The sequence below is a fragment of the Nerophis ophidion genome, linkage group LG03 (assembly GCF_033978795.1).
Source record: "Nerophis ophidion isolate RoL-2023_Sa linkage group LG03, RoL_Noph_v1.0, whole genome shotgun sequence".
Lineage (NCBI taxonomy): Eukaryota > Metazoa > Chordata > Actinopteri > Syngnathiformes > Syngnathidae > Nerophis > Nerophis ophidion.
The window spans coordinates 61,505,899-61,530,694 of record NC_084613.1 but is presented as its reverse complement, the minus strand read 5'-3'; the positions used below and the strand labels follow the sequence as shown (position 1 = coordinate 61,530,694).

The following is a 24,796-nucleotide window of genomic DNA, read 5'->3' as shown; positions in this document are numbered from 1 at the left end:
ACTTGTAATCATTTTTCATTTCTCCTGTTCTTTAAATTGAAATCACAGAGATTAATTGAAGAACAAAAAGGTCAACAGACTGCTGTGATATAGACATCTCTCTGGTCAAAGAAATTGTTGATTATATAGTTGTTCCCTTTACCTATCAATCCAATATTTTTTTATAAAGATGTTTTTCCAATGACAATGAAAACGGCAAGTTATTACCATCTTCAAAAATGGATATGAACATCAATTTACTAAAAATAGGCCTACTTTATTCCCACTGTTTTAAAAAATTCCACAAAAATTATTTGTATAAAGATCAGTTTTTATTGATAAGCATCACTTACTAAGTGAACAACAATCCAGTTTTCTATCAAACAGGTCGACTTCTATAACATTGATGGAATTAGTTGAGGACGTAACTACTGCAATCAACAAAGAGCTCACTGTTGTTCATGACTTTATTACTTTTAAACAAAATGCAGAGTTATGCTGTCGAGGTATTGCACATGATTGGTTGAAAAGTTATCTTTGTGGCAGAGAACAGTGCGGCATATGAACACTATATCCATCCATCAATTTTCTACCGCTTATTCCCTTTTGGGGTCGCGGAGGGCGCTGGCGCCTATCTCAGCTACAATCGGGCGGAAGGCGGGGTACACCCTGGACAAGTCGCCACCTCATCGCAGGGCCAACACAGATAGACAGACAACATTCACACTCACATTCACACACTAGGGCCAATTTAGTGTTGCCAATCAACTTATAGATTCAGATAAAAAGATCATTACATATGGAGTTCCATACTAGGACCAAAAATGTTTTTATTGTATATTAATGATGTCTGTAAAATCTTAAAGAAACTTAACTGTATTCTCTTTGCTGTTGATACAATTCTGTACTGTTATGGGGAAGACCTTGGTCAGCTCCTGGAAATTGTAGAGAATTAACTTTTAATTATAAAGCAATGATTTAACGCTAATAAACTGTCAATCATTTTAAATAAAGTTCTTTTTTGAAAATAAGAAAATTAACACCCAGTGTCACATAAAAATTGATAATATAGAAATAAAAAGGGAGTATTCCACAAAATTTTGGGGAATCTATATGGATGACAAACTACATTGGAAATTGCACATGAATATACCTAAAACAAAAATGGCAAAAATTATTGCTATGTTATAAAAAATTAAACACTGTATGAATAAAAATACTCTTAACATGGTATATCATTCTTTCATACTTCCATATCTCAATTATTGTGTTGTAATAATTATACATCAAATCAAGAAAGGCATTAACATTGGAAGTTATGCAGATTATTATGCTTATAGAAATGCTTTTTTCATTAAATTAAAAAAATTCAAAACATGATCTTGTCGACTTTGATGCTGTCATTGTGACAAATAAAGCTCATAACTGCATGCTGCCTTAGTACCTCCAGAAGAGGTTCAAACCCAAGGAAAGTCCATACGACCTCAGAGGTTCATCTGTCTTTCAGATAACAAACGTGAGAACTATGCTGAACAAATATATAAACGCAACACTTCTGTTTTTGCTCCCATTTTTCATGAGTACAACTCAAATATCTAAAACTTTTACTATATACACAAAATACTTATCCGTCCCAAATATTGTTCTAAAATCTGGCTAAATCTGTGTTAGTGAGAATTTCTTCTTTGCGAAGATAATTCATCCTACCTCACAGGTGTGGCATATCAAGGTGCTGATTAAACAGCATGATAATTGTACAGGTGTGCCTTAGGCTGCCCACAAGAAAAAGACACTCTGAAATGTGCAATTTTATTGCACAGCACAATGCCACATATGTCACAAGTTTTGAGGGCGCGTGCAGTTCGCATGCCGACTGCAGGAATGTCCACCAGGGCTATTGATCGTGAATTGAATGTGCATTTATTTACCATAAGCTGTCTCCAAAGGCATTTTAAATAATTTGGCAGTACATCCAACCTGCCTCACAACTTCAGCCCACGTGTAACACCAGCCCAGGACCTCCACTTCCAGCAGGTGCACCTCCATGATCGTCTGGGACTAGCCACCCAGACAACTGTTGCAACATTTGGTTTGCATAATCAAATAATTCTGCACAAACTAAGAAAAACCGTCCCAGGGAAGCTCATCTGCATGCTTGTTGTCCTCATTGGGGTCTCGACCTGACTGCAGTTTGTCGTCGTAACCGACTTGAGTGGGCAAATGCTCACATTCCATGGCATCTGGAACATTGGAGAGGTGTTCTCTTCATGGATGAATCCTGGTTTTTATTGTTCAGGTCAGATGGCAGACAGCGTGTGCGGCGTCGTGTGGGACAGTGGTTTACTGATGTCAATGTTGTGAATCAAGTGGCCCATGGTGGAGGTGGGATTATAGTTTGGGCAGGTGTACGTTAAGGACAACGAACGCAACTGCATTTTATTGATGGCATTTTGAATGCACAGAGATACCGTGACAAGATCCTGAGGCCCATCGTTGTGCCATTCACCCGAGACCATCACCCCATGATGCAAGGATACGTACACAATTCCTGAAAGCTGAAGACATCCCAGTTCTTGCATGGCCAGCATACTCACCGGACATGTCACCCATTGAGCATGTTTGGGATGCTGCGGATCGGCGTATACGACAGAGTGTTACAGTTCCTGCCAATATCCAGAAACTTCGCACAGCCATTGAAGAGGAGTGGACTAACTTCCACAGGCCACAATCAACAACCTGATCAACTCTATGCGAAGGAGATGTGTTGCACTGTGTGAGGCAAATGGTGGTCACATCAAATACTGACTGCTTTTCTGACCCTCCCAGACCCCCAATAAAGCGAAGCTGCACATTTCAGAGTGGACTTTTATTGTGGGCTGTGAAATATATTTGAGAGGAATTTGTCTTTTGTATATATAGTAAACGTTTTTTATCTTTTGAGTTCAACTCATGAAAAATGGGAGCAAAAACATTTGTTTTGTTTATAGTTTTGTACAGTATACTTTAAAAAGTAGATGTGTTTCTGTCAAGGGGGTTCATCTGTGGAACAGCCTGGATGATGCCTTAAAATGTTCCAGTTCAATTCACACATTTAGAAAAACCCTTAAAACCAATGTATAAATATATCGCTCTATAATAAACACCAGTTATTAATACTACAATCAATGATAAAAACTAAATGGGGTACACACTGTTAACATTAATGGAAAGGTAAGTGTTTGCATATAGTGTATTATTTGTTCAAATGTTAACCAACATGTATGAGTGTACATGGATAGTCTTGTTTTTGATGTGTTTTTTTGTTATGCTACTTCGTCAAACTACAATTCAATTGCTGATTAGACGTGACATCACATAACATCATCGTCTACTTTAGGGTCGAATATATCAATCAATCAATCAATGTTATTTATAGAGCCGGATATTCCTGTTCAGTGCGGCATAGGAACAATATTTTTTTTCCTCCATACCTTTCCTGCTTTTTTGGCTTTGCTTCATCCGTTACTGACTGATGGAGACTCTAATGAGCCTCACAATCTTTTAGACCAGGGGTCTCAAACTCAATTTACCTGGGGGCCACTGAATGCAGAGACTGGCTGAGGCTGGGCCGCAAGAAAAGATTTCTTAAAAAATCTAACATGCACTTTTTAATGAATTCAACTTCTATGAATGGCTTTCCCGCCGTAGCATTGCTAGGGCAGGAAAGCCAACCCTCACGATTTTTCCGGGAGACTCCTGAATTTCAGTGCCCCTCCCGACAATCTACCGGTGCAACCATTTTCACAAATTTTTCCCAATTTTCACCCGGCCGACATTATTAAGGGCTGCCGTGACTGCACTGCCTCTAGCGTCCTCTACAACAGTGGTTCTTAACTTTTTTTCAGTGATGTACCCCATGTGAACATTTTTTTAATTCAAGTACCCCCTAATCAGAGCAAAGCATTTTGGTTGGAAAAGAAGAGATAAAGAAGTAAAATACAGCACTATGTCATCAGTTTCTGATTTATTAAATTGTATAACAGTGCAAAATATTGCTCATTTGTAGTGGTCTTTCTTGAACTATTTGGAAAAAAAAGACATAAAAATAACAAAAAAACTTGTTGAAAAATAAACAAGTAATTCAATTATAAATAAAATTTCTACACATAGAAGTAATCATCAACTTGAAGTGCCCTCTTAGGGGATTGTAATAGAGATCCATCTGGATTAATGAACTTAATCCTAAACATTTCTTCACAAAAAAAGAAATCTTTAACATCAATATTGATGGAACATGTCCACAAAAAAATCTAGCTGTCAACACTGACTATTGCATTGTTGCATTTCTTTTCACAGTTTGTGAACTTACATTCATATTTTGTTGAAGTGTTTTCCAATAAACATATTTATTAAGTATTTATGACTGACTGCTATTTTTTTTTAGAATGTTTTTGATAAATCTCACTTAACCCTTGGCATACCTTCACATAGCGTACCATCTATAAGAGAACTAGTGTTCTAAAACTCGTCATTGCTTACATAACACAGCAAAAGTAACAATTTTATCATGTTGTGCGAGACTTGTGCAGAAAACGTTAGTGGCGGCAAGACGTACCTACTCAACAGCCATACAGGGCACACTGAGGGTGGCCGTATAAACAACTTTAACACTGTTACAAATATGTGCCACACTTCAAACCCACACCAAACAAGAATGACAGACACATTTTGGGAGAACATCCGCACCCTAACACACCTTAAACACAAGAGAACAAATACCCAGAACACCTTGCAGCCCAATCTCTCCCGGGCTAAAATATACACAACCTCAACCGACGCATGGGTGTGTGTATTGTAGCCCGGAAGAGTAAGGGCTGCATGGGATTCCGGGTTTTTGTTCTGTTGAGTTTATGTTGTATTACGGTGCGGATTTTCTCCTGAAATGTGTTTGTCATTCTTGTTTGGTATGGGTTCACAGTCTGGCACATATTTGTAACAGTGTTAAAGTTTTTTTTACGGCCACCCTCAGTGTGACTTGTGTAGCTGTTGACCAAATATGTCTTGCAACATCACACGTGTACTGCTCAGTCAAATGTAACAATCAAATAGGCTTGCACGCTGTCTGTACAGGATTCAGAGGGCGTTAAGAACAGTGCCATTGCGGCACCCCCCGAGTATTGTTGATTGGGTAAATATCGGCAGGGATTACCAGAGAATGGATACCATGATATTAAGAGGACTCCCGTGAAAATTGGGAACGTTGGGAGGTATGACGCTGTCAAGTTCCGTTCATATTAAACTCGTGGGCCGCACATACATTAAATTGTCAAAATAACGTCTAGCGGGCCGCATGTTTGAGACCCCTGTTTTAAACCCTCATAATGCACAAACTGTGAACCTGACTTTTCTAGATTCTGTTGTAATTCTATGTTACCTACTGAAGTTAAGTTAAAGTTAAAGTTCCAATGATTGTCACACACACAATAGGTGTGGTGAAATTTGTCCTCTGCATTTGACTCATCCCCTTGATCACCCCCTGGGAAGTGAGGGGAGCAGTGGGCAGCAGCGGTGCCGCGCCCGGGAATCATTTATAGTGATTTAACCCCCAATTCCAACCCTTGATGCTAAGTGCCAAGCAGGGAGGAAATGGGTCCCATTTTTATAGTCTTTGGTATGACTAGGCCGCATGTCACTATCCCTTCATACGTCCATAGCTAATAGCTAATACATTTAGTTTTACTCTAGATTTGTTTGAGGTCAAGAGAGCCTTAACAAGTTGATGCTGGTAAATCTGCAGGTCCTGACAAACTTGAGCCTTTCTTTTTGAAGTCAGCCATTGATTTTATTGCAGATGAAGAACCTTTACTATATTTGATTACTCTCTCTGTACAGACATTGATTGTAGCCTGGATTAAGGGGAACTTAAATGTCTACATCAGCAGAGAGCTATGGGATGACCTCCTTTCCGTCCTGTCTTCTCTTACTTGCTGGGAGGAGTTGGTAACTGAATGGTCCCTCACCATGGAGACGCTCACAAAGGTAGAAGAAAAGAAACTCCTATTTTCCTTCATGTTGATTATCCGTCTCATACCAGACTATAAACTTCTGTTTATCGTGGCCTAGGTCTTGGCCAGGAACCTGTACAGTGTTGATCTGAATGAGCTACCCCTGGACAAGCTCAGTGAGCAAAAGCAGAAGAAACACAAAGGCAAAGGTCAGCCTACAAAACATTTAAAACAGTGCAGGTGTTTTATTTTTACACACTGTCGTTCAATAGAATCATCAAATATTTTTATATAACTCCATACTTGTTCTCTTTTCATTTCTAACTATTCCAAACATCTGTCAAATTTGACCAAAATTGCAGTAGATCACTGCCAATTTGCAGTTCAGCATTCACTCCCTTGCATATTCACAGATGCATTTTCTCTCCTACAACTTGCTAATAATTGGTGTATTTTATAACATAAATAGAACGTAATTTGATGGCGCTATCTACAAAACAGTGCTGCAGCCATGAATCCCTCCATTCTTTTGATCAGATTTGATGCACTAACATTTAACAATGCAGAACAAAATTGATTAGAAAAACAACTAAGGTGCAAAAGAATAAAGTTAATTTGCAGTTGTAATTATACTTATACTTACTTTGTTATCTGTACAACAGCGTCCATTGCAATAATTTATGAAAATGAGACGTCATCTAGCGACTTCCAGCTACATTTGGTAAAAGTTGACCTCTTTCAGGTTTTGCTCACCAACACTAAATTGGCCCTAGTGTGTGAATGTGAGTATAAATGTTGTCTGTCTTTTTGTGTTGACCCTGCGATGAGGTGGCGACTTGTCAAGGGTGTCCACCGCCTTCCGCCCGATTGTAGCTGAGATAGGCACCAGCGCCCCCCGTGACCCCAAAGGGAATAAGCGGTAGAAAATGGATGGATGGATGGATGGAAGGTTTTGCTCACATTTGATTTATTTTATTTACATTTGCCGAGTTGGTGCTTTATGGAACACTCGTAGCAGTGACCACCTTTAAGGAGTGGTCACTGCAAACGTGAATTCTTCGGCTCTGCTCCCTTGTATTGTAGTGCATGGTACTTTTGTTGTCGTTTTTAATGAAATAATGCACTCCTCCGCCATTCTTAATTACCTCACCAGGAACCTTGAAGAATTGTTTATCTTGTTCGCAAATTAAAAGGTTCGTACAGCCAGAAACAACACAAGCATAAGGCAATTTTCTTCAAGAAAAGCTAAATGGTGTCTGGTACCCATTGAAAACAGACGTGATCCGGACGTGACGTCATTTTGAATCCAAGCAATAAAATATGTTTTAATTAACAGTAAATAATTGTGTATATTGGTCATTATTTCAATATTAATGAAAATAATAGTGTTTTTTATTTTGGCCTTAATCCTGCCACCCTCATCCTCTTCTTATATACATGACTGAGGTGTTCCTCAAGCCACCCCTTTAAGTCGTCTCCTTTTTGGCAGTTATTTTTTATAATTGGATTTATGTAACTAAGGTGTTGCTGTAGCTTGTTTACTTCAGATGCAGTCAATAGTCCTTGGTTTTACTTCTTTAGTCATACTTGTACTGTTCCATGAGGTTCCAATTTAGGCCCTCTCTTTTTCATCATTTGGGCTATTCAACTGGCGAGTTCAGTTCAAAAGAACTTGTGAGAGACATCACTACTGTAGAGGACACTTGTTCTCTGGAATACACACAATAAGACTAATAGTGAAGGGTCCCCTGGTCCTTAGCTTTCTGGAAAATAATTTAGTTTAAAGTATCACATTTTCAAATGTAACTTCTGGGGTATTTTAACATGTAGGCAGATACCCTATTTATATATATACAGTACACCCTTGTCTAAATACACGGCATTGTAGTTGTAAAGCAATACTGTCCACCTAGCACTCATTTTTATTCTTTCATTGATAGCTAATTGTTTTAGTCTTTACCCCCAGCATTAGTCTTCTTGCAAAATTTTAGCCTGTACACATATTAATCTGGCAATTGCAAAATTAAAGTGTTACACGTGTCATGTTAACATTAAAATATGCCTTTTTAGAGGTGCCTCTATTATTTATTTGCAACTCGCTGGGAGATGTAGTAAGTAACCCATGCAAAAATCTGGGATAAACTGTGTTATACCATACAGGACAGTGGGGGAATTTAAAATCTAAAATCTAGATAAAATAATTAATAGTACTGTTTTTAAAGAAGTAACAGTGAATATGAAGTCAAGATAATATTCTTACTCTACTGCAGGTATCGGTTCAGAAGGCCAACGCCCAGTGGTGGATCGTTCCTTCTCTAAAGGTTGGAGCCGAGACCAACCAGGTCAGGCAGCAGCCATGAGACAACGCAGTGCCACCACAGCTGGTTCACCAGGCATTGAAAAGGCCAGGAGCATTGTACGTCAAAAGACTGTAGGTCAGTATCTTATCCTAAACTTTGCCAGTGGTTATTGTCATAGCACAGACTTCATTCTGTGTGTTTGTTAAACTCCATCAACGCTCATTTTCTTTTATTCACAAATTGATGGCAAAGATGCTATTACCTATCATATAAATAGAGCTTTTTTAATTGTCTTCCAATATTAATGTTAGACACAGTTCTAATATTAAACATAACAGTTGAATTTACAGGGTCAGGGAGTTCCCATTGCAAATATTTTAATTTTCATCTGTGGATATTGCTGTGTAAAAATTTAAATATGAAAAGATTGATTGATTGGTTGATTGATAAGTTTATTGACATCTTAAAGAATTTAATCCATGTAATGCTTTAAAAAGGCAAATGGATGGCACAAAAAGCCAAAAGGCTTGTTTCCATTGTGGTCCATTAAATATTCATCACATTTGATACATTCAATAATAAAAGATATACAACCTGTAAAATGTATATTAAAAAAAATGTAAATTACAGTGGGGCAAAAAAGTATTTAGTCAGCCACCGATTTTGCAAGTTCTCCCACATCATAGGTACACTTCAACTGTGAGAGACAGAATGTGAAAAAAAATCCAGGAATTCAAATTGTAGGAATTTTAAATCATTTATTTGTAAATGATGGTGGAAAATAAGTATGTGGTCACTTCAAACAAGGAAGATCTCTGGCTCTCACATACCTGTAACTTCTTCTTTAAGAAGCTCTTCTGTCCACTCGTTACCTGTATTAATGGAACCTGTTTGAACTCGTTATCTGTATAAAAAAAAACTGTTCACAGCCTCAAACAGTCAGACTCCAAACTCCACTATAGCCAAGACCAAAGCGCTGTCGAAGGACACCAGGAAAAGAACTGTAGACCTGCACCAGACTGGGAAGAGTGAATCTACAATAGGCAAGCAGCTTGGTGTGAAAAAATCAACTGAGGGAGCAATTATCAGAAAATGGAAGACATACAAGATCACTGATAATCTCCCTCGATCTGGGGCTCCACGCAAGATCTCATCCCGTGGGGTCAAAATGATCATGAGAACGGTGAGCAAAAATCCCAGAACCACACGGGGGACCTGGTGAATGACCTGCAGAGAGCTGGGACCAAAGTAACAAAGGTTACCATCAGTAACATACTACGCCGACAGGGAATCAAATCCTGCAGTGCCAGACATGTCCCCCTGCTTAAGCCAGTGCATGTCCAGGCCCGTCTGAAGTTTGCCAGAGAGCACATGGATGATACAGCAGAGGATTGAGAGAATGTCATGTGGTCAGATGAAAAAAAAATAGAACTTTTTGGTATGAACTCAACTCGTCGTGTTTGGAGGAAAAATAATACTGAGTTGCATCCCAAGAACACCACACCTACTGTGAAGCATGGGGGTGGAAACATCATGCTTAGGGGCTGTTTTTTTGCTAAGGGGACAGGACGACTGATCCGTGTTAAGGAAAGAATGAATGGGGCCATGTATCGTGAGATTTTGAGCCAAAACCTCCTTCCATCAGTGAGAGCTTTGAAGATGAAACGTGGCTGGGTCTTCCAGCATGACAGTGATCCCAAACACACCGCCCGGGCAAAGAAGGAGTGGCTCCGTATGAAGCATTTAAAAGTCCTGGAGTAACCTAGCCAGTCTCCAGACCTCAACCCCATAGAAAATCTGCGGAGGGAGTTGAAAGTCTGTGTTGCTGGGCGACAGCCCCAAAACATCACTGCTCTCGAGAAGATCGGCATCGACGAATGGGCCAAAATACCAGCTACTGTTAGTGCAAACTTGGTAAAGACCTATAGTAATCGTTTGATCTCTGGTATTGCCAACAAAGGTTATATTACAAAGTATTGAGTTGAATTTTTTCCACCATAATTTACAAATAAATTATTTAAAATTCCTACAATGTGAATTCCTGGATTTTTTTTCACATTCTGTCCCTCACAGTTGAAGTGTACCTATGACGAAAATTACAGACCTCTCTCATCATTTTAAGTGGGAGAATTTGCACAATCGGTGGCTGACTAAATACTTTTTTGCCCCACTGTATGTACATATACACAGTATACATCTCAGGTAATTTGAAAAACAATATATACTAAAAATGGGGGGTGGGGGGTATATACACTATGTACATGACATTATGTACATGACTATGCACATGTTGACTCCAAGAGTGTGCAAAACAGAATGAGAAAATATATATACACTAGGATCTGAGCAGAGGATGTCGTTGTGGCTTGTGCAGCCCTTTGAGACATTTGTGATTAAGGGCTATATAAATATAAACCTGCTTGATGCTGCGGAAAGTTGCCTGGGATCAGTTTTGGTTCAGATCAGGTAGAGGTTGAGCTGAGCCATGATTTTATGGCAATTCTAAAATTTAGTAGGGAAGTTCGAATTTTAAGGTTTGTTGGTAGCGCACTCCACTGTGTGGTGGCAAAATAGTAGAATGCATTTTTTCCCATGAGAGTCTTGAATTTGGGGGGGACAAGGTGTTTGCATTTCCCTCTCGTGTAGTACCTGTGAGCATCACTTACACTGGTGAAATAGTTCGACAGGTACTTGGGGACAGTTTTTCTGAGCATTTTGTATACCAGGCACATTGCGATTTGGTGTACTCTTTCCTCAACTCTAAGCCATCCCAATTTGGTAAAGTGGGCTTAAGTTAGGTGAGTCCTGTATGGGAAGTTGAGCAGGGGTCTCACAAGCTTGTTTTAGGAAGTTTGCAGTTTTGTTATTAGTGGCTTGGGGATACTGGTGGACTATGAGGTGTAGGGGTAGTCAAAATGACACTGAATGAGGGCACCGGTAAGGGTCTTAAGTTGTTGATAAACGCAGAAATCCCGCCCAAAAATCTAGTTTTATTATTGATCGTGGTGATTTCTTTAAATGCCATTTTTTCACCTGAGACAGAGTTGTTCAATATACAACCAAGGTAAATTACCTTGTCTTTGCTGGTGATTATGGTATCACCTGCTTTAATCGTAAAGCCCACTGATTTACCTAGGTTGTGCTTAGACCCAAATAGGATGGACTCTTGTTTTACCCAAGTGTAGTGACAGTTTGTTATCGGAAAGCCAGAGACAGAGATTACTTAGTTTGGTGCTGAGTGCACTTTCAACCTTCAATTTGTCCGTGTCCGAGGCCAGGATCGCAGAATTGTTCGCGAACAGAAACAAATTGCTGTTAAGTGCTGTTTTGATGTCGAAAATATAAATCAAGAATAACAACGGTTCCAGAATGCTCCCCTGTGGGACAACACAGCTCACCTTGAGGGGAGAGGACAGTCACCTCGACCACCTGTTCTCTATCCTCGAGGTAAGATTTCATCAAGTTTGTGGCTGCGCTGTCAAAACCGAATAGACTAGAATAAAGCTCGAGAGCAATATATAGCAGTTAGCTGGTAGAACTGCTATATATTGCTCTCGAGCTTTATTCTAGTTAGCTGGTAGAAGGCTTCACGGTGGCAGAGGGGTTAGTGCGTCTGCCTCACAATACGAAGGTCCTGCAGTCCTGGGTTCAAATCCAGCCTCGGGATCTTTCTGTGTGGAGTTTGCATGTCCTCCCCGTGAATGCGTGGGTTCCCTCCGGGTACTCCGGCTTCCTCCCACTTCCAAAGACATGCACCTGGGGATAGGTTGATTGGCAACACTAAATTGGCCCTAGTGTGTGAATGTGAGTGTGAATGTTGTCTGTCTATCTGTGTTGGCCCTGCGATGAGGTGGCGACTTGTCCAGGGTGTACCCCACCTTCCGCCCGATTGTAGCTGAGATAGGCGCCAGCGCCCCCCGCGACCCAAAAAGGGAATAAGCGGTAGAAAATGGATGGATAGCTGGTAGAAATTTAAATGAGTTGTTACCACGTAAATCTTACTATAAAATACAAGAGTTTTTTAATATGATCACAATTGCTAATTGATATATAAAGAATGATACTGTATATTAAATAATGATTGTGTTTTCAAAGATGGTCATATGTATACGTTTGAAGGATCAGGTTCTGAAATTGTTGCTTTGATATTTTCAAAATCGTAATTCCTATGAGACCTTTCTTTTGTTATTGGAGTGATTAAAGCAGGAGTGCCCACAATTTTTCAGCAGGCGATGACCAAGTTGAGGTTATCGACCAAATTGTAAATACAGTCGTGATCAAAAATTTCCTACACTTGTGAAGGACATGATGTTATGGCTGTCTTGAATTTCCTATAATTTCTACAACTTTTTTTTTTTTTTTTTTTTTTTTTGTAATAGAGCATACTTGTTTGTCACTTAAAACATATAGAAGTTTGGTTCTTTTATTAATTTATTATGGGTTTAGTAAAAATGTGACCAAATTTGCTGGGTGAAAAGTATACACACAGCAATTTTAAAATTTGGTTACATGTCCTTTGGCAAGTTTTACTGCGATAAGGCGTTTGGTAGCCATCCACAAGCTTTTGGTAAGCTTTTGGTTGAATTTTTGACCACTCCTCTTGACAAAATTTGTGTAGTTGAGCTAAATTTGTTGGTTTTCTGACATGGACTTGTTTCTTCAGCATTGTCCACACGTTTAAGTCAGGACTTTAAGAAGGCCATTCTAAAACCCTGATTTAGCCATTCCTTTACCACTTTTGACGTGTGTATGAGGTAGGGCTGGGCGATATGGCCTTTTTTTAATATCTTGATATTTAAGGCCGTATTACGATAAACAATATATATCTCGATATTTTGCCTTAACCCTGAATTAGCACTTGATGCATATAATCACAGCAGTATGATGATTCTATCGGTCTACATTAAAACATATTTGTTCATACTGCATTAATATATGCTCATTTTAAACTTTCATGCAGAGAGGGAAATTACAACTAAGTCAATTGACCAAAACTGTATTTATTAAATAGTTTTCAAGCAGTGGTACAAACATTCATGTCGTTTCAAAACAGAATGTGCAAGAATGTCTGAGACATTTTAAAACAAGCTATTAGTGCACTTTTGTGCATGATGTCACTAAGATGACACATCAAAACAACACTAAATTAAAGTGCACTATTTGTATAGAACGCCACTACAATAGTTTAAAACAAATAAAGTGCACTTTTGTTCATGATGTCACACAAGATATTTCAATAACTGTCAAATAAAAATTAGCTGAATAATAAGAAATCAAATAGTGTTCGTCCTTCCCTATGTGGTAGGTTACTGGGGACGTTATCTCCTTCTGTTGTTGATAATTTTTTTCATACGGTGTTGATCTGGAAATGTTTGCCTCGGCATTTTGATGGTGTGGGCATGTGGCACCGAATGGAGATGTTGAAATGCGGAGTAAGCACTCTTCATTCTTTAGCAGGCGACTTTTCAAATTATGCTACATACTGTATTAGCAGTGCTGCTCCTTCTTGTAGCAACACTTTTGCCCCAAACTTTACAAATTATGGTTGTCTGTTCGACATATTCCCACTTGCAGCCAAACCACCGCCAGATGATGGACCCCCTGCTGTTTTTCTTGGGAATTAATTATTTCTTCATTTCTTACCAGATTCGCGCCTTCTTTCTCTCGTATTACTACTCGCACCACAGCTAACTTTACCCATGTTGCTACTTCTCTGCTCCGCGGGGGCATACTACAGTATGTGACGTATGTAAGAAGGTGCGCTTGTTTTACGTCTGTGAGAAGGAGAGACAAGAAAGAGTGATTGGAGCCTGTAGTATAATGCCAGCAGCTAAAAGCAACTGCTTTAGAACGTATACTCGAATATCACGATATAGTCATTTTCTATATCTTACACAGACAAACCGGGGATATATCGAGTATATCGATATATCGATATATCGCTCAGCCCTAGTTTGGGGTCATTGTCCCCCTGGGACACCCAACTGTGCCCAAGACCCAACCTCCGGGCTAATGATTTTAGATTGTCCTGAAGAATTTGGAGCTAATCCTTTTTCATTGTACCATCTACTCTCTGTAAAGCACCAGTTCCATTGGCAGCAAAACAGGCCCACCACCATGCTTGACGTTAGGATTGGTGTTTCTGGGATTAAAATCTTCACCTTTTGTACTAAGAACATATTGCTGTTTATTGTGGCCAAACAGCAACATTTTTGTTTCATCTTACCACAGAACTTTCCCCCAGAAGATCTTATCTATGTCCATGTGATAAGCAGCAAACTTTAAATAAGCCTTAAGGTGTCGCTTCTGGAGCAAAGGTTTCCTTTTTGCATGGTAGTCTCTCAGTCCATGGCGATGCAAAACACGCTTGACTGTGGACACTGACACCTGTGTTCCAGCAGCTTCCAATTAATTGTAAACCTGCTTTTTGGTGGTTCTCGGTTGACTCTTGATCATCATGACCAATTTTCTCTCAGCAACAGGTGATATCTTGCGTTTTCTTCCTGATCGTGGCAGTGACCAAAACTGTGCTATGCTCTTTATACTTACGAACAATTGTTTGCACGGTTGCTTTTTGGGACTTTAAGCTGCCGTGAAATGGCTCCAAGTGACTTTCCTGACTTGTTCAAGTCAATGATTTGTTTTTTCAGATCTGTGCTGAGTTCCTTTGTCGCGTTTGTAACCAAGTCTAATGACTGCATCACACAATCCCTTTTTAAATGGGCTCAGGGAAGTCAACAGGTGTCGTAAATCATAATCACTCACATGAAGTTAAAGGCCTACTGAAACCCACTACTATCGACCAGGCAGTCTGATAGTTTATATATCAATGATGAAATCTTAACATTGCAACCCATGCCAATACGGCCGGGTTAGTTTACTAAATTGCAATTTTAAATTTCTCGCCGAAGTATCCTGCTGAAACGTTGCGGTATAATGACGCATGCGCGTGACGTCACGCATTGTAGAGGACATTTTGTTCCAGCACCGTTCCCAGCTATAAGTAGTCTGTTTCCATCACATAATTCCACAGACATCTCTGTTGCTGAATTTTTTGCAATTTGCTCAATGAATAATGGAGATGTCAAAGAAGAAAGCTGTAGGTGGGAAGCGGTGTATTGCGGCCGCCTTTAGCAACACAAACACAGCCGGTGTTTCATTGTTTACATTCCCGAAAGATGACGGTGAAGCTTTACTATGGAACAGAGCGGTCAAGCGAACATGGTTGGATTGGACCACACACACAAAGTACAGTGTATTATGCAGCGATCATTTCAAAATATCATGTTTCGAAGAGGGTCTCATGCGAAGGGCAGAGATGGCATCGCCACCACCCGTCGACCGGTGCTGAAGAAAGGTGTGGGGCCGACCTTCAGGTTGTACAGGTACGACCATATAATGTCACTAAAACACTAGTAACACAATAAGCAAATAAGGGATTTTCAAAAATTATCCTAGTAAATTTGTTTAATAACATCTGAATCGCTCCCACTGAAAAACCTTATATTTTATTTTTATTTTTTCTAATTCTTCACTCTCACTTTCCTCATCCACAAATCTTTCATCCTCGCTCAAATTAATGAGGAAATCGTCGCTTTCTCGGTCCGAATCGCTTTCGCAGCTGGTGGTCATGATTGTAAACAATGTTCACATGTGAGGAGCTCCACAACCCGTGACGTCACACTTATATCGTCCGCTACTTCCGGTACAGGCAAGGCTTTTTTTATCAGCACCAAAAGTTGCAAACTTTATCGTCGATGTTCTCTGCTAAATCCTTTAAGCAAAAATATGGCAATATCGCGAAATTATCAAGTATGACACATAGAATGGACCTGCAATCCCCGTTTGAATAAGAAAATCTCATTTCAGTAGGCCTCCATGCCATGAAGCTAATTTGATTTGATTGTAACTTTTCTACATCACCAAAATTGATAATGTATGTTGCTTTATGTATACTTTTTACCCAGCAGGTTTGGTCACATTTTCAGTAGACCCATAATAAATTCATAAAAGAACCAAACTTCATGAATGTTTTTTGTGACAAAAAAGTATGCGCTTCAATCACTCTATCACAAAAAAATAAGAGTTGTAGAAATTATTGGAAACTCAAGACAGCCATGACATTATGTCCTTCACAAGTGTATGAAACTTTTGACCATGACTGTATATATGTATGTATATATATATAAATATATATATATATGTGTATATATATATGTATGTATATATATACTGTATTTATATATATATATATATATATATACACGTATATATATACATATGTATATGTATGTGTGTATACGTATATAGTTGTATATATGCATTAATATGTATGTTTGTATATATGTATATATATTTATGTATATATATGTATGTATGTATATATGCATGAATATGTATGTGTGCATATATGTTTGAATATATATGTATATTTGTATGTATGTTTATGTATATTTATATATTTATATGTATGTAAGTATAAATATGTATCTATGTATATGTATCGATGGATGTATGTGTGTATGTGTATATATGTATGTATTAGGGCTGGGCAACGATTAAAAATTTTAATCGAAGTTAATTGCACTATTTCTCTGATTAATCGCGATTAACTGCATTGTATACGCAAAGCCCAATAATGAATTCAAAACTAGTGTGTAGTGCACCTTTATTGGAATATTCCCCCACATGAACAAAAGCGCCAAAACATTTGTTGTGCAAACACAATTTAAATCAGTCCTTGTTAAACAGTAGCAGTTAAATAGCATATTTTATGAAAATCAACTCAAAAAATGTAAATACAAACATTTAAGCTTATTACTACCACTGCCAGGGTATTTAAGTTATCCTGTTTGTTATGGAAAATAAATATAACCTACATACAAATCTCTGAGCCACAATCATAACATCTGAACAGGCAATTTCTGAGGTAACAGCAGAAACATTTTTTTTTTATCAGGGATCTTATGTTTAAAAAACCTATATTATAGGTAGTGGGCTGTTTTAGGGAATTTTTGATCAAATTATCCGTAGTAGCAATAATTATAATGTTGTGTTTATTCTGCGTAGTGCACTTAAAATAATTATGACCATATCTAGGAATTGATATGATGGGAATTTTCCGATTGTTTGCATGGTGCTTTGATAAACTAAACGCATATACATGGTACTATATTGTGATGTTATGAGCCAGGGAATAAAAGAACTACCCTACCCAGCATGCAACAGGAGTGACGAGCATGCGCGGTAGCCCGGTATAGGTTGTGTCGCCATGACGGCATCTTGTATGTTGTGATATGCACGCTCTGAAAGTAAACGTTAAGAACCCAGCCAACACTCCTCGTCTGCATTATTGATAAATAGACAAACAACACATATACTCCGCTGCTTCACGGGCCGCTGGATGTAGCCGGCAAAGTATTCCCATGCTAGCTAGCCGGTCTAGCAAGCACGCGTCATTCAGTCCAAAACGGCCCGATCTATCCACATTCAGAATTGTCTGGCGGTCGTAAGTGATCCCCGAGTGACCACGCTGTAAGCCAGCCAGGAAATTTGCAGAATTGTCCGGTATTTTTGCCAAATGTTCCACCTTAACCAAGAGCCCCTCGACGCCGGGCGACGCCATCTTGTTAAGAAAATGCGTTAACAAAATAAAAGCATGTAAACAACATACGCAAATGTGCGATAAAATAATTGTCGGCGTTAATAGATTGATGAGTTAACTCATAATTAACGCATTAATTTGCCCACCCCTAGTATGTATATATTTATGTATATGTATAAATACACACATATGTATGTGTGTGTGTGCATTTATATACGTATATATATACAAAACCCGTTTCCATATGAGTTGGGAAATTGTGTTAGATGTAAATATAAACGGAATACAATGATTTGCAAATCCTTTTCAACCCATATTCAGTTGAATATGATACAAAGACAACATATTTGATGTTCAAACTGCTAAACTTTTTTTTTTTGCAAATCATTAACTTTAGAATTTGATGCCAGCGACACGTGACAGAGAAGTTGGGAAAGGTGGCAATAAATACTGATAAAGTTGAGGAATGCTCATGAAACACTTATATGGAACATCCCACAGGTGTGCGGGCTAATTGGGAACAGGTGGGTGCCATGATTGGGTATAAAAGCAGCTTCCATGAAATGCTAAGTAATTCACAAACAAGGATGGGGTGAGGGTCACCACTTTGTAAGCAAAAATTGTCGAACAGTTTTAGAACAACATTTCTCAACGAGTTATTGCAAGCAATTTAGGGATTTTACCATCTACGTTCTGTAAAGTCATCAAAAAGTTCAGAGAATCTGGAGAAATCACTGCACGTAAGCGATGATATTACGGACTTTTGATCCCTCAGGTGGTACTGCATCAAAAACCGACATCATTGTGTAAAGAATATAACCACATGGGCTCAGGAACACTTCATAAAACCACTGTCAGTAACTATAGTTGGTCGCTACATCTGTAAGTGCAAGTTAAAACTCTACTATGCAAAGCCAAACCCATTTTTCAACAATATCCTGAAACGCCGCCGGCTTGGCTGGGCCCGAGCTCACCTAAGATGGACCCGAGCTCACCTAAGATGGACTGATACAAGACCCCAGACTGTTGAACGACTGAAGCTCTACATAAAACAATAATGGGAAAGAATTCCACTTTCAAAGCTTCAACAATTAGTTTCCTTAGTTCCCAAACGATTATTGAGTGTTGTTAAATGAAAAGACGACGTAACACAATGGTGAAAATGGCCTTTCCCAACTACTTTGGCATGTGTTGCAGCCATGAAATTCTAAGTTAATTATTATTTAAAAAAAAAAAAGTTTATGAGTTTGAAAATCAAATATCTTGTCTTTGTGGTGCATTCAACTGGATATGAGTTGAAAAGGATTTGCAAATCATTGTATTCCGTTTATATTTACATCTAACACAATTTCCAAACTTGTATGGAAACTGGGTTTGTATACAGATATATATATATATATATATGTATATGTGTGTGTGTGTGTGTGTGTGTGCGTGTGCATGTGCGTGTGTATATACATGACACTAATATAAGTTGTTTATTACCTTATTCTGATTACTTGCATTGATTAACAGGTGTCACAGTAGTGCTTATAAGTTCCACAACTTTGAGTTTGCATTTTGGAGCGGAAAAAAGTTGTTTTTATCTTTCCAATACTACATTGAAAGTAGTATCTTGACTGTCCAGCCTCCATATGTGTTTTTATACCCTTGATGTGTATGATGCAAAAGTTCATATCAGAAGTTTCAGAGGGAATACTAACTGCCTCTGGCTGTGTGTGCTCCAGAGAAAAGCTTATTTTCACTTCTCCCTCTCCTTCCCTGTCAGGGCACATCTCTTTCACCCCTTTTTGTCTTTTCAATTTAAATTCATATACCCCTGACCAACTTTATTTCAACGTTTTCCCACATTTTACCTTTCCAACCTCACCTATATGTCCACTACTTTTCATTTCACCTGACTGAAAACAATACACGCCTTTATTACTTTTACGATTTTCCTTATCTTCTCCCACTATCTTCTCTATTTCTTCTGCCTGTTCTTGCGACCTCTTCAGCTCTGCGTAGCTGTTCTACGGGGGACTCTCTGCTGTCCTCAGCCTTTATCCGGAGTGCTAAGAGTGCTCCTACTCTGGCTCCGCCTCTTCCTGTCCTTCTCCACCACCACCACCACCCTTTACCCCCCCTTGCTGACCAGCTGGCAGGTATACTCTCTTTGCACTTCCTGTCTGCCTGTCTTCTGCCTGCTGTCTGCCTTTTGGACATCACTTGTGTCAGACAAATAAATGCTTGTCAGTTTCTCTTTTGGCATTAGACTTCATTACTAATTGAGATTTAAATTTTTTTTTACTATTGATCGGTTTGTGGGCTTATTTAAGTCATTTAGACAAGTGGTCCCCAACCTTTTTGTATCCACGGACCGGTCAACACTTAATAATTTGTCCCGCGGCCCGGGGGAGGGTGTCCTTTTTTTTTCTTTTTCTTCTTTATCATGTGAAAAAGGGACGTTTTTGTCATGAAAAATTTAGTTTTTTGTGTTTGGTGCACTATTTGTAAGTGTATATTGTGTTTTTTATGTTGATTTAATAAAAAAAAAAAAAAAAAATACATTTTTTTTTTTTTTTTTTTTATAAAAAAAATTTCTGCGGCCTGGTAGCGGGCCGTGGCCCGGTGGTTGGGGACCACTGATTTAGACTTCATATAACTTACATGGTCAATTTGTCTTTATTACAACCTAATGCACAGTTGATTATACAGCATGCAACATTTGTTTTTATTTTCATTGTGAAAAAAGTACATATGTCTCTCTTTCTGTTATTTATGGAGACCTATGATGATTCTAATCCACATTTAAAACTTCCTTGAATCCTAGATAATATGTATATGCTTAAGTGTAAATTTTGTATAATCTTTGCCCCACAATTACATTTTGAACCCTATTTCTGAATATAACTACCAACTACAAATGTTTTGGGGGCAGTCCTTTTAGATTGCAAATGAATGCCTCCATGCCCTACCCCATCCAAAAGTATCAGATTTGATCTTTTGAACATGTAAACTGTTTAAATATATATCGTGACAAAGATCACCGCTGTTTTTTCAAGCATGGTCAGAAATAAATTTCAGATATATAGATTCAAGGGTTACAACATTAGGTACACCTGCACATTCTAATATGGGATCAAAACAAGACCTGCATAAAAAAAAGCATAATTTAGCCTAATTTATCGTAATGTATTTCACACGTCGGTGGTAGATGAAAATGATCATTTATCCTACTGTTTTTTGTTTCCTCAAAGCAAATGGTAGTGTTGCAATGGTGCCTACTTTTTTGTCAACACCTATAAATTGTGCTATTCTTGGGGGGCAAGTATCTAAAATTTTAGCATGCCTTTTAAAAGAAAATCACTTTTAGATAAGGCTAAATGTATTAAAAACAATACAATAAAATGAAGCACAAGCAACTACAGTGTTTTTGGTAGATGATATAATAATGCAAAGCATTTACTAAGGGTGTTACGATTTGTTTCAAAGATTTGATTCGATATATGTGGTTGCTGATGTAATTCAGGGATGATCTAATTTTTTTTTATTTTTTAAATATGGTATGAAACGATTCAGTGAGTTTAAATTGATTTAATAACTTTTTAGCAAAAAAATCAAGCAGTATGACTGAAATAAATACTTGATACTGGACACTGCAGGTGAAGTTTCCTATATTTCCGTTATTTCTTCTAATATGATTAGGTCTAAATGAAATATGGACACAAACAAGTTAGTAAACAACAATTAATGGTCAATGCATTCACATCTAATTTGAATAAAGTGAAACCAGCACTTATAGTTGAATTAACAAGAGGTACCTTTTTTGCTCACATTCAAGCAACTTTCAATAAAACTATAGTATCCAACATTGTAACAGTAAATTTACCTGCTAAATAAAGTTGTCCGATCCGGCCATACAGCATCTGTTCTCCATCCTGGCGTCATCGATGACGGACAGCGTCCCAGGGGTGAGGAAGTATGTATGCCCCCTCATTCGGATCTTACGAGTTTCACTTTTACTTTTGTTATGCCACCTAACGGCGGGAATGCTTGCAACTTGTAAGCGTAACACTGAGCTGAAAGACAGCTCTAATCTCAAAACACTCTTATGTTGGTTAACTCTTTAAGTTGATTTACTACAGTAATGTGTGATGTCACACATGGCCCAGTGTTAAAAAAAGACAGCAAAACACAGCCTTTGGAGGCAATCCAAAACTGTTTGCAAGCAAATACATCGCACTTATGATTTGTCGCTTTGGCATTGTTTAACACAAGCACGCAATATTTTAACATCTAAAAGTCAGAAAAGAGGAAAATCATCATAGGGCCCCTTTAAATGTTTGCATTAATACATTTTCCTTTTTTGGTTCTTTTACTTCCTTGCTTTCTAACATGAATGCAGTGGTGATGACAAGCTGTTATGTGCTCCCCTTAAGTGGTTCATCATTTTGAAATGTTTACCTTCTTGCGTTTGCTAATGTATACAATTACTTTCCCAAACATTCAGTAGTACATTAAACAACAGAGCTATGTCAGTAAAATTGTGGTTTTGGCTGAACATTACCACTAATGAATACATTGCAAATTCTACCAAATTGCATTTACTGTTGAATATTATCATTATTTTTAAGAAGTTTGGATGATCATTGATTTTGTGATAGAGTACACACATTTCCCACAAAACTATTATATTACTTATCAAATATATTTTGTCACATTAAGCTCTGTTTATTTTTTTTATTTTCATAATGTTTATGAATATTTGTTTAGGAATTATATGTTGTAGGTGTTTATTTCATAACCATACCACTACTCACACTACTATTTCATTATCTGCCTATTTACCAGACCTGGAGGACCCGCCAATCACGTTGGCATCCCGCTCATCTCGGATGCGCCACTTGTCCCAGACCGATGAGACCCCTCCGACCTCGTGCTCCGAGGTGTTCCAGGGAGGTGCTTGTGAGCTTGATAACCCTGCCCCTTCGTCACTTGCAAGGAGCAGCAGTGCCTCTGACATCATGGAGCCTTTCATCGCCGAGCGGGTCAAAGGTGAAGACCCACAGGGGGATGCCGGTTTCATTCCAAAGTCCTGTCACCCTACTGCTACTCCCTTACTCGCAACCAGTAGCCTCGCAGCTCAGTCACACCCACGTCCGCACCACTCCTCCTCTTCTTCTCCCTTTTCCCACCCCAATGGGGATGTTCCCTCAACCTCTCAGGAACAAGATGATGACGTTGGCTCTCAAAGCCAAGGTTTGAGTTCTGATTGGGTAAGAAACTGGGATTCTGCCTTCACGTTTTCTTCTGACAGTTATGTTGCGGAGGAGAATGAAGGGAGAGCTATGCAAGAGGAGGAGGATTTATTTTCCTCTATTAGGGATTATCTCACTCACAAAGCAGTTGAGAAAAATGAGGCAGTTGTAGTGGCAGCCAGTCTTGCATTAGAAAGCAATGTTCAAACTTCTTTTTTAGCAAAAAACGGTGCAGCTACCAGAGAATCCAATTTCATACAAGAGGCACAAAAAGGTCGTAAAGAAGATGGGCAGGTAAGTAATTCAGTGAGGCATAGCAGTGTTGATTCTGCAGTGGAGATTGAGGCGGCTCAGTGGAGCATCTACGAGTGTCTAGAAATGCAAAGTCAGTGGCCATCGCTCTGTGCGAAAGGGAGCTCAGAAGGACACATTGGTGAGACTGACAAAGGGGAAGTAAGTGAAGGGACCACAGTTGGAGGAGCAGAGTGGGAAGAAAAAAGTCATATTTCGAGGGAAATGGGAGACAAAAAGGATGATAAAAATGCAGCTGCAAACGAACCACCCTTTTTAATTAGACCAGACTCTAACACGGTAGAATCTAGCACTGAAGCAGCACAAACTCCCCAAACCTCAGACTCTACTAAGCCCAAAACGAGCCGTAGTCACGCCAAGAGACACCACTCTGGTGGTGTCCACGTTAGCTTTAGACCTTCCACCGAGTCGGTGCAGTTCCACAACCCCCTTGAGAATAAAGAAGCCCACTGGAAAGCCAGGCTGCGCCGTCTCAGCCACTTCCACACCCATAGCCATTCAGCGGGCGAGAGGCCAGGAGCTGGGGCAGGAGCAGGGGGGAAGCTGGGATTAGGCAGTGCAGGTAAGTTCGCCCCTGCGGTTGGTATTGGCCACAAAGTAGGAGGGCATGAGAGACTGGAGGTTAGTGGAGGCTTGGAAAACACGACTGGAACTGGAGCAGGGGAAAAGGACAAACCGCAGCACCCAGGACCCAATTTGGTACACGAGGTGGAGGCGAGCACTGCAAGTACTTCAGGGGTACGAGGCCGCTTGGGACGGTCTGCCTTGCGCTCTCGGGTCTCGCGCTCTCGGTCCCAAGAGCCCGGCAGTTCTGTCTCTCGACACCACCAAGGAGCTCTCCTTGGCGGGGTGTATAAAACTGTGGTTCATGCTTTGTCCTCCAAGCCCCGACCACGAGGTCAGGGGTCATCCCAAGGTTCGTCGCCACAGCGGCAAGGGCGGGCGGCAATGGGTGACGCATCACTAAGAGACCTCTACTCCCATGTCCTCGGCTACTTTGGACGAAAGTCAACCACGTCAGGTGAGGATCACAGCGGACAAAGTGCTCTCAAAAGGCACAACAACAGTCCAACATCTGTGGAAAAAGACAAATATTCACAAAACACAAACATCAACAACCATCTTTTCCTTTTTTGGCTGTTTAACCGGTTTGTTATGGAATGACATTTTTTGGGCTGAAACTCATCATCTTGCTGCTGGACTGAAAGTGTTTCCTCTTGAACATGAACCCCTTCTCCAACCTGCCACATATTGAAGAACCCCTCCCACCCCCTACCATAACTCCCCACCTGTCCCCCTACCTGAGAGGCTCTCTATCCTCCTCTTGCTGTTTTCCCTTCTAAAGGTTGTGGGAATTTGATGTCCTCCTTTCTTCCC

The 24,796-nt window shown here is 39.3% G+C and overlaps 1 protein-coding gene across 10 annotated transcripts in view; it reads left to right on the top strand.

Annotated features, from left to right (window-relative positions):
* Positions 1 to 24,796, top strand: part of ralgapa1 (Ral GTPase activating protein catalytic subunit alpha 1) — a 155,100-nt gene that overhangs the window by 34,091 nt on the left and 96,213 nt on the right. For 5 of the 10 annotated variants that reach the window (XM_061895787.1, XM_061895788.1, XM_061895789.1 and 2 more), the window contains exons 15-19: positions 5,851 to 5,997; positions 6,082 to 6,172; positions 8,234 to 8,398; positions 19,865 to 20,011; positions 22,701 to 24,440. In XM_061895787.1, coding sequence (XP_061751771.1) covers positions 5,851 to 5,997; positions 6,082 to 6,172; positions 8,234 to 8,398; positions 19,865 to 20,011; positions 22,701 to 24,440 — 2,290 coding nt within the window. The remainder of the gene's footprint in view (positions 1 to 5,850; positions 5,998 to 6,081; positions 6,173 to 8,233; positions 8,399 to 19,864; positions 20,012 to 22,700; positions 24,441 to 24,796) is intronic. The other 5 variants (XM_061895796.1, XM_061895793.1, XM_061895795.1 and 2 more) reach the window with 3 other exon arrangements.